The 10,100-nt window shown below is 35.3% G+C and overlaps 1 protein-coding gene across 1 annotated transcript; it reads right to left on the reverse strand.

Annotated features, from left to right (window-relative positions):
- Positions 1–335: 335 nt before the first annotated feature.
- Positions 336–7,996, reverse strand: LOC136812393 (trypsin-like). Its single transcript, XM_067068882.1, has 6 exons — positions 7,876–7,996; positions 5,844–5,932; positions 3,862–3,985; positions 2,431–2,693; positions 1,681–1,819; positions 336–1,061 (listed from the first exon to the last, which is right to left on the reverse strand). Exons 1-6 carry the CDS (start codon positions 7,922–7,924, stop codon positions 895–897), a joined length of 831 nt encoding a protein of 276 aa, XP_066924983.1. The 5' UTR covers positions 7,925–7,996; the 3' UTR covers positions 336–894.
- Between the last annotated feature and the right edge of the window lie 2,104 nt (positions 7,997–10,100).

The following is a 10,100-nucleotide window of genomic DNA, read 5'->3' on the forward strand; positions in this document are numbered from 1 at the left end:
CCGATTTTCCCGTATGCTTATAAAAAAAGGGTGTAACGAAGTCAATTTTTCAAGCTGGGGAAAGTGAGGGTAGTGAATTCAAAAAACTGAGTAAGTAATATACCAATATAAAGTTAAAGGTGTTTTGTTAAAAAGTGTCTTTTCGCCACATATTGTACATAGGTTAAGTATACATATAATATAACGACGACGAGCAGAAAATGTGAAAATTACGAACTATTGCTGAATGCCGGCAATATATTGTAAGCTCGATTTGTAATATTCCAACAATATAGGATGGGATTGTTTACAGAAAGAAAGAAAATTCTTTTTTATAATAGTTAGTTCATGTTATTTACTTTGTACATTACGGTCCGAAAACAATATTGTCAAATATTGTTCGTTAATATATTGTGTAGTCTAAGTAGCCTTAAAGGGTGTATTCACACTGAAAGTTTCAAGCTAATGGCCTTCAAATTGTGTGTGATTTAACCCTCGAGACTGAATAGCTCCATCTTATATTGGCTAAGTCTGAAATATTAGAGTTACGGATTTGCTAGCTATGAAATATTAGAGTTACGGATTTGCTAGCTATGAAATATTAGAGTTACGGATTTGCTAGCTATGAAATATTAGACTTACGCATTCGCTAAATCAAAAAATGCTAGACTTACAAAATTGCAAAATCTGTTAAGTATAAATTTGATGTTTTAAAAAAAAAATTGAAAAGTCTCCAAAAATATATGAATAAAAAAAAGTGCATTTTCGGAAAACAAGGCAACAAGTATAAAATCGTACATCTTTACTGCTATAAAAACAAAATAAAACACATGGCAGATAGAGGCCACCGTACACCGTACCGTACACCGGTTTCATTTAGGTTATTTATGAGTGGAACTATTATGGACTCTATATTTATTTTGATGCTGTTATTCCTGTGTTGGTTCCAATCCAATCTAACATCTCAACGACAGATGCGTAGACTCCAGGTTTTCCTCTTATGGCACAACCGTCTCCCCAAGATGTGATTCCCCAGGCATACCATGTGTTAGTGGATGCATCCTTGCATGCTAATGGACCACCTGGTAAAGAAAGGATGCTAAAATATAACTTACTCTGAGGTATAAGGCGAATTGATATTATTTGACTAAAGGGCTACATACACTGTACGCAATATATATTGATAATACCGTATATTGCCGAATACCGGCAATATATTGAAAAGGTGCACACAAATATATTGCTAGCTTGATTTGCAATTTTCCAACAATATAGGAGGGGATTGTTTAATTTGAAAATTATTTGAATTCTTTTGTTTTCAGAAAATGTTTAGTGGGAATGGAAAAAGTAGCTAAATTTTTTGAGGTGAGGATTGGTTTATTTGATTATTTTTAGTGTGGACAAAAATTGAATTATAAATTTCCACCGGGACTATATTTCAGCCAATTCTTTCAGTGGGAAGGGTTCCCAGTGGGTCTATGAGAAGGGGGTGTTATCATTAATGGTATATATAATTTCATAGCAATGAAATCTGTTTGAAAACGAGGACAACAATACATTTATGCATCTCGAGAAGAGTGTATTTAAGGATTAATTTGAATTAATAAAAGTCTGGTCACAAAGCCTCAATTTTAACCCGATACGACAAGATGCGAAAATATTGAGGCTAATAGAACAAAAGAAGTGAAGGGGCTAACATACCTGAGTCTCCTTGGCATGTATCACGAACTTTCCTCTTGCCTCGATTAGCGCAAAACATTCGGTCTGTGATTTCGCTAGCACCATATAATCTTTTACATTTTTTGTCACTGTGTACTTTGACCCATGCTTCTTGAAGAACCTGTAAACCAATGAGAACATCTTAGTACCGTAATTTCTTTAATTCAGTGCGGCCGGAAAAATAATAATTTTGGAGGTGCCGCACTAATGAGTGGAGGAGACTTCAATCCGACAACTTTTTCACTGAGAAAAATTTGAACTATGCCGTACTAAATATTTAAATAGGGAAATCATAAATGGGAGAAACACTACCCGCACTAATAATTAGAGGATTTAAATTGGTCCGAAATTGCCAATATAATTTATCCGCAATTAAAGGACACACTAAATTAGAGCAATTATGGCAGTGCACTACACGTCTTTTTATAACAACTGCAAACTATACAAGAACAGAAATCTTTGAATGACGAGATCATACTTTATATGATTTATAACGTAAGGCTTCGATAGCAAAGATTAAGAACATTTTGAGGCTTTGTGGACGGACTCTAAAACACACATTTTGTAGGAAAATTCAATAAAAAATACTCACAAAATGGTGAAAATAAAAACTTTAGATCACCTTTTTTGGATTGAAAGCTCAAAAAGTTGAGAACATCCAAAAACTTTGAAAAGTTTGGATATTCTTATTAAAAAAGCGTGTATTTAAAAAAAACAAGGAGAAAAACTTACATCAGGAATATAATCTGCACCAGAAGATGTTGTTCCCCAGCCAGTAATATAACAAGTCCTTTTTGCATTATCGAACGCATTTTTTGAAAGACCAAATGGTAAGCAAGCGGGCCGCACGTAATCGGTGATTGTTACAGGGCTGTCAAGTTCGATCAACAAATAGTCGTTGTCAAGGGTGTTCCCATTGTATTGCGGGTGTGGAATGATCTGTTTAACGTTTCTTATCTGCTCCCCTTCTTCGTCCTGACTAATTGTAAGGTCACCTAGAAATCAAACAATAAAGTCAATACGAATAACATAACTAACTAAAGTCTGTTCACGGTAAGTGTGCACTTTCATTAACCTATAACTTTTGAAGAAATTCTTCAATCTTTATAAATTTGGTATCGTTGGAGAGATGTTTGCAAGTAGAACAATTTAAAATGAAAAGTTCTTTAAAAAAATTCCAAAAACGAAGATGAAAATGAAGAAGAAAAAAATGAAGATCTCGTAGAAAAGTGCTATAACTTTCATTTTCACTGGAGAGATTCTTTGATCTTAGGAGGTAATCACTGTAAAAAAATTTTGCTAAAATATTTATTCAATATAAAGTTATGATACAAAGTTGATAAGTGATTGACCCCCAAAAAACAGCAGAAAACAGCAGAAAACAGCGTTTTTAGACGTCAATTAGCTTATAACTTTGTTTGATATCTTTTGACTGAATGATTATTTTTGAGAATTTTTTTCACAGTGATGACGTTCGATAATCAAGGATTCACTTTAATGAAAATGATAGTTGTAGCACTTTTCTACAAGATCTTCATTTTTTTCTTCTTCATTTTCATCTTCATTTTTAGAATTTCTTTAAAGATTTTTTTTATTGCAAATTGTTCCACTAACTAATATCTTTCCAATGATACCAAATTTATAAAGATTGAAGAATTAAATTCGAATAATTTAATATTTTATTACAGTGTAGATAGACCTTAAACTTGTTAAATTTTCCTTTTTGTTAGTATTGGTTCTTATTTTACGTGTTCATTTGTTAAAGTTTCTTTTTTTGTTGTTGAAATTGATATCAGTTAAAAAAAATTCTGTATAGTCCGTCAACTATCATCTGAATGATGAAAAAAGTGTTACATTACTAGGCTTTACACGTACAATATCTACAACAAGGCCAACGATAAATTTATTCTACCTTATCGGCCAATAGTTAGTCGGCCCTAAAGTGACTAAATTTTGGCTTGTTGACTAAAATTAGGGCCGACTAAAAATTTGGGCCGACTAAAATTTGGTCCGACTAAAAATTTAAAATGACAAAACTTAATTATTAGTCGGCCCTTAGTGACTAAATTTTGACGAGGTGACTAAAATTAGGGCCGACTAATAATTAAGGCCGACTAAAATTAAGGCCGACTAAGTTTTGGCCGATAGGGCTTTTTACTATACCTAAAGTAGCGGTAAGTGAGTCTTTATCGGCAGCAGTAAAACAATGTGCGGCACTCAACACCCAGCGATCAGAGATAAGTGTGCCACCGCAATCGAGGTTATAACCCGTAGTTGCTAGTCTAGTCTAGAAAAAGAAAAGGTAAAATTAAACATAGGGATAGTAATAACCTTTAGCCATTCAAATTTTTGATCTCTTATATAAGAGCCCCCCCCCCAGTGGACCCAAAATTCACGCCATCACGCCAATATTTTGTTGCTAGTCTAGTCTAGAAAAAGGAAAGGTAAGTTTAAACACACTCTCGGGTACCTAATAGCCCGGGGGTTTGGAATAATCAGGGGGTTGGAAAAAAATCTCCAAACTGGGGGGGGGGTGGAATAAGAATGTCCTGGGTGGAAAATTTTCGAAATACAGTAGAATTATGGCAAAGAGACTTTCCAAAAAAAATTCCAAAAAATCAATAAGCAGGAGGGGGGTTGGAATGAGAATGTCCTAGGTGGAAAATATTGAAAAATTAATTAGGGCTCCCCCGGCTATTAGGTACCCGAGAGTAGGGATAGTAATAACCTCTAGCAAGTTAAATTTTTGATTCAAATTTAATGAAATTTAAAGTTCTCTTATATAAAGTTAACCAATCAAGCTAATCGAAATCTGGCGATCACATTTGTTCTGGTTTTTCTGAAAACCACGTGTTTTAGGCGTTTCAGATGAGAAATAAGTAATCTCCCCGTGCGGGCACTCGATTTTGAAAACGACCGTACGTTCGGCCAAAAATCAGGTCTCTAAAATCGGACCCTTACAGTGCAGGAAAAATTTGGCTGAAAATCGACCCTTATAGTGCAATTTTTCGATTTTTTTTGCCCTTTTCAGGGCAAAATGTTTTTTTCTCAAATTTTACACCCTTACAGTGCACTTTTTCCCTTGCTCACAAATCAACCCTTACAGTGCACTTTCCAAAGTCCAAAAATCCTACCCTAGGGGCTGCACGTCCGGTAGGTCACTTACCTGGAGTGTCCCCCCCCCCGGGGTAATCTCCAAGAAGACTCTGAAGACTCAATACGTATGGTATAATATCAGGGATGGTCAGAGCAAATTCTTCAGAAAATGAGCTAGAATGCTAAGCAATTGCATCCCTAACCCAAAAATCGCGGAGCTGTTTATTAAAAAATGTGTATAAGATTAAGAAATAAAAATTGAGTTTAACTTGTACTTTCATTTGCGCGGATGAGTAAGAAATTGAGATTCGTATTTCATTATTTGGCATGATTCTTGGCTAACTACACACAGGAAATATTTTGAGTAAAATTGTCCCTTTTTATAAACAATAAATATTCTGATAGTTGCCTGCAGCCTTTGTAGGGCGGGTGGGAAAAAGAAATTTTCAGGCCAGAATTTGCACAGCTCCACTTACAGCAAGAAGGTTACTTAGACGCTCTGTAAATGCGTCGAGGAGAATGAAAGCTAGGAGTTTGCCGAACAGTGGAAAGTACCGAACAGCGCCCTCTGATATGGCGTGATTTGCTCAGATGCCGCTGACTGCGAGAATGTTGGGGCGAACGGACCGAAATCAAGTTAAAATATGATTTAACCTTTACATTTAAAAATCGAACTAAATTCCCTCTATTAAAGTGGCTTTCATTTCCCCTTCAAGAGATGCCTTCTCTCGTTTCTATTTCTTCGAGATTTAAACTCGATGTGTTTACTATTGTTAGATGAATGTATGGTCGTTAGCTGAATGTTGAAACAATGTTGTTTAGACCTAGTTCAGACGGTCCCAAGCTGGCACACAACGTTGTTTCAACGTTTTTATAACGTTCACAACGGCCATATAACGTTAGGTGAATGTTAAAACAACGTTGTGTGCCAGCTGGTTCCTTGCCTTCCCTTGTTTTTGATAAAAGTTGGTAGAAAAGACTGCCTAAAGCTGCCTGACTATTACCATTGATTTTTCTCCAAGAGTGCACGCGAAAACTTTTTAACTTACCATCCAGGGCCAGCGTCCAGCTTTTGAATCCACTCCGTTTACGATTCTTGGATTCTTCACAACAGTACCACAGTTTGGTACTGGATTGCCTGAAAAATAAGGTATCTTTCATTACCGTAAATTGGTCTAATATCGACATCCCTCGTCTATTTCTGACACCCTTCTTTAGAGACAGGAATAATATAACAGCTTTAATGACTGATTGAAAGAGGATTATTCCTCTCTGACCACTAAGCAAAGAAAAACAAATTCAACCTTTCTATCAATTTCAGCTGATAAAAAGGGTGTCAGAATTAGAGGAGGGATGTCTACCAAGTTACGGTAGTCCAGAAGATCAGAGAAATTTATTCTTCACACACATCTGATTGATTATGGACTTCAAGGAACTTTGCTGATGACGGCATCTAAACTAGCCCTCTTTTTTTACAGAAGTGTCAAACCTTTGAACCTCTTTTTCATGGAGGTCAATCAATAAACCAGGGATATGTTATAGCGGAGCTGGATGAAGGACGAGAATTCCTTAGCGGATTGCTTCTTTGTCTTTTCTATTGTAAACTGTTGACCCGGGGGGGGGGGGTGGTACTAGGTTTGCGAGGTGACGGGTATGTCCGAGCCGAAAATCGAAAATCGACCCTTTGAGAGAGAAATTTTTGATTTTTGTGATTTCGGGACCCTTTCAGAGACTAACCTTTGAATTTGTACCCCTTTGAGAGACTTTTGAGGAATGAGAAAAGGTACCCTTATGGCTCGCACATACCCGGCATCCATTTTGCCTAAGTACCCCCCCCCCGGGACTGTTGATAATAGAAATCTATCTCTGTCCCCTTGAGTGTTCTGTTTTTATAAGAAAAATGAAGCAGAGAAAGTATTCATGTAGTACATTTGCACATATTTTGCTATGATGTTCCCGCTTTTCATCAAAATAATATTTGTAGAAGATACCCCAAAAGCTTCCTTGTAAATGAAATCTATTTTTATCAGCGTGTGTTATGAATTTGAGAAGCTTTCATGATTTCTCTTTAAAAATTTCGGATGTAAATATTTTGACAAATATTGTTTCAATTGACTTGAAATTTTTTCCATAATCAGACATACCGACTTGCTATCTGAAAATATCAGTTAGAAAGTGAGGCACCCCGCGGTGTAGCGCGGTATTTCAAATGAAAAAGTACTATTTATAATCTTACAGAAGAAATTTCTTATAACTTTATGAAAATAATGTTTTTCATTTTTTTAAATTGTCATTCACCAATGTTTTACAGACCCTCTTGATAATTAAAAGTTTTTAATCGTGAACGATAAATGCAGCAGCAGAATCATTGGCTAAGAGGAAATCCAAATTTCACGAGTTTGTAATTAAAAAAGTTAAATTTCATATCAAATTTTAATGTCAGGGACAGAGATAGAACAAGCCTTTTTTAAATGTGCGTTATCCAGCTCCGCTATAACATATCCCTGAATAAACCTGTCAAATGTATTGTTATAAAATTCAAATAAAGTCTGTCTCGAAATAATTTGCAGCTGGAGAAAAAAATGGCTGTAACTTTTGATAGAATTCGAATCAAGTTGCGATTTTGTGCTCGTTAAAAAGATATTCGTGAGTGGAATATTATCAAGTAGAAAAATTGAGAAAAAAAAAGGAAAATGAAAATGAAAAATGAAGAAGAAAAAAATCAACTTTTTGTAGAAATATGGTATAATTACCATTTTCACAGGAGTGACTCTTCAATCTTAGATCATCATCAATGTGAAAAAATTTTTCAAAAATATTCATTCAATCAAAAGATATCAAACAAAGTTTATTGCTGGTTGATCGACAAAAGGCTGTTTTTTTGTCGTTTTTTACCAGTTTTTACTATTTTATAGAGTCAACCAGCAATAAACTTTCAGCACAATTTTGTTACGAAGTAATTATCTTTTAATGTAATGGATAGATAAATACTTTGTAATAAAAATGTGCTCTCCTACACAAATTCGTTCTCCATGAGAACGCCGGCTACTGACAGCTTTTAAAAGAATCATGATTTCTTACCATGTACAGCAAGTGCCAAAGAAAGGATGGCGAAACAGTTGAAGAACATGGTGCCACTTTCTTTCCTTCCCAATGATATATTGTCAGTGAATTGATCGAAGTTAAGTAAACCCTACTTCAACTTGTGGGTGTAAATAAATGAAAGACATTTTCAATGAAGCTTATATAGGGGAAGAAATGGATCATCACACGTGATCATCCTGCTCAAATCCTATTGGCTAATATGTTTATACTTGAATGTTATTGGTTCATTTAATCAATACTTGAACCTCATTGGGTCGTTTTCAAAGAAGAATCTGCTTTAATTGCTCATAGTTAAGAACGTGATTAAAATATGTAATTGAATTTGCTGATAAACCCTCTCACAGAATGCCACAAAGACAAACGATTTTATCATGGCTTGCCGCATGGTGTTAACTTTGCAGGGGTTATGGTAGCTTCGCAATAATGAGCCTTGTGGTTGTTTTCAGGACATTGATATTTCAAAATCTTTTTTAATTAAATAATTAGCTCTGCAATTACGCACTGAACGCAAAGGGAAACTTTCTAGCAGTTGTTAGCATAATAAGTGTTCGAGGTGTGCCTAGCTCGTTGCGAAGCAAAAGTCTTTAAGATACAAAACCACGCACAAACCACATTTAAAGTTACTCAAGACTACCTTGAGGGAGAAGCAAATATCCTAAAATTCAGATACCTTATCGGGGAAAAAAATGTCAGACTTTTTTTAGTCGGGTTTTTTTTTCGTTGGGGAAAAATTTTGTCACCTAGAGGCATTTTTGTCACTTTCCCCCGACCAAAATTTCAAATTCGTCATTTTTCCACGACGAAATTTGCAATTTAGTCACTTTCACCCAACTAAATTGTCCAAATGAAATGGTTTTCTTCACTAGCTCGAAAAAAGATCTTGTTATTCGACGTTTAAAGCACTAATTTCGGTTAATAATAATAAAGGTGTAAAAAATTTAGATCTAGATTTTGGTTGTGGTTTAAAAAATCGGGTAAAAGTTTTGGTCTGGGATAAAAAAATCGGGTAAAAGTTTTGGTCGGGTGATGAAATATCGGGAAAAAAGTTTGTCGGGGGAAAATTTCGTCATCCCCTCAAAATTTTCGTCACTTTTCCCCGACATTTCTTTTCCCCGATAAGGTATGGCGAGGAGCTTATTTTCTACTTATTATGGCGAGAAAGCAAATTTTTTAATATTGGTGAATGGTATGGGTGGGTCCTTTTGCTTAAAAATGAATGTTGTAGACAAATATCGCAAATATTAGTTCTTACCAATATTTGTTCTCTAAAGGTATACGCCACTTTTCAAGCAAACAGGTGTCGAAACATCTAAGATAGAACTAAGTTTTTAGGATTTGAAAATGTTTAAGTGATCTTTTTCAGTAGCAAAGACAGGATGGGTGCAAAATTTGTGTAGGAGAGCAGATTTTTATAACACAGTAATTATATATTCATAGTATAAAAAGATAATTACTGCGTCATAAAAATCTGCTCTCCTACACAAATTTTGTGCCCCCTTGTCTACGCTACTGTTTTTATAAAAGTTTGGAAGGTCAACTACTGCTGCGATTGCAAGATGTACCTCGCCTGGTAACAGCAGTGCTTTATCTCTTTGATAATCAGATTATGGACCAATTATGGGAAAAAATCAAAATATAATAGCCGCATTTCTTCCCCGTTTAACATATCGAATTATGGACCATATATAGGGAGGTCGAAATGTGTCCAATTTTAATCTGAAGAAAATCAAATAATGATAACTTAACCTTAATTGGTTTTTTAAGATGATTGCATGATAACAGCTGTAGTGATTGTTAATTTAGGAGATAAGTAGACGTTTCTTGTTGTTTAAGTTCACAGGTAAAGTACAATTCCGAGGCGGGGGATACTATCATTGCCGATCAACGGGGTGTGCCGCTGAAGTTTGAAAAATGAACCCTACATGGGGCTCGTTTTTTGAAAAAAGTGACCCTGAATGAGACTGAAAATCAAAATGTTCCGCAAAATTTAACATATTTTTCCTAAATTCCCCCAGCAATGTATCCTACGAGGGACTGATTTTTCTATTTTGGTGCTTTTGCAACCCTACCTACCTGTTTGGGTTTTATAGTACAAGTACAGTATATACAATACCAAAGCATAATTTCGTTTATTGTTTAGCACAGGTCAAAATCATATATTGACGCTGTGCCGGCGAATCGACATTCTATTCAGCGCGCAA

This window comes from Clytia hemisphaerica, unplaced genomic scaffold, assembly GCF_902728285.1.
Source record: "Clytia hemisphaerica strain Z4C2 unplaced genomic scaffold, Clytia hemisphaerica genome assembly, whole genome shotgun sequence".
Taxonomy (NCBI): Eukaryota; Metazoa; Cnidaria; class Hydrozoa; order Leptothecata; family Clytiidae; genus Clytia; species Clytia hemisphaerica.

Coding starts and splice junctions, on each gene's coding strand:
- LOC136812393 (XM_067068882.1), bottom strand. CDS start 7,924: ATGTTCTTCAACTGTTTCGCCATCCTTTCTTTGGCACTTGCTGTACAT. Junction 3,986..5,843: donor CTGGACGCTGGCCCTGGATG/GTAAGTTAAAAA, acceptor TTCTTTTTCTAG/ACTAGACTAGCAACTACGGG. Junction 1,820..2,430: donor GTGCAGATTATATTCCTGAT/GTAAGTTTTTCT, acceptor ATTGGTTTACAG/GTTCTTCAAGAAGCATGGGT.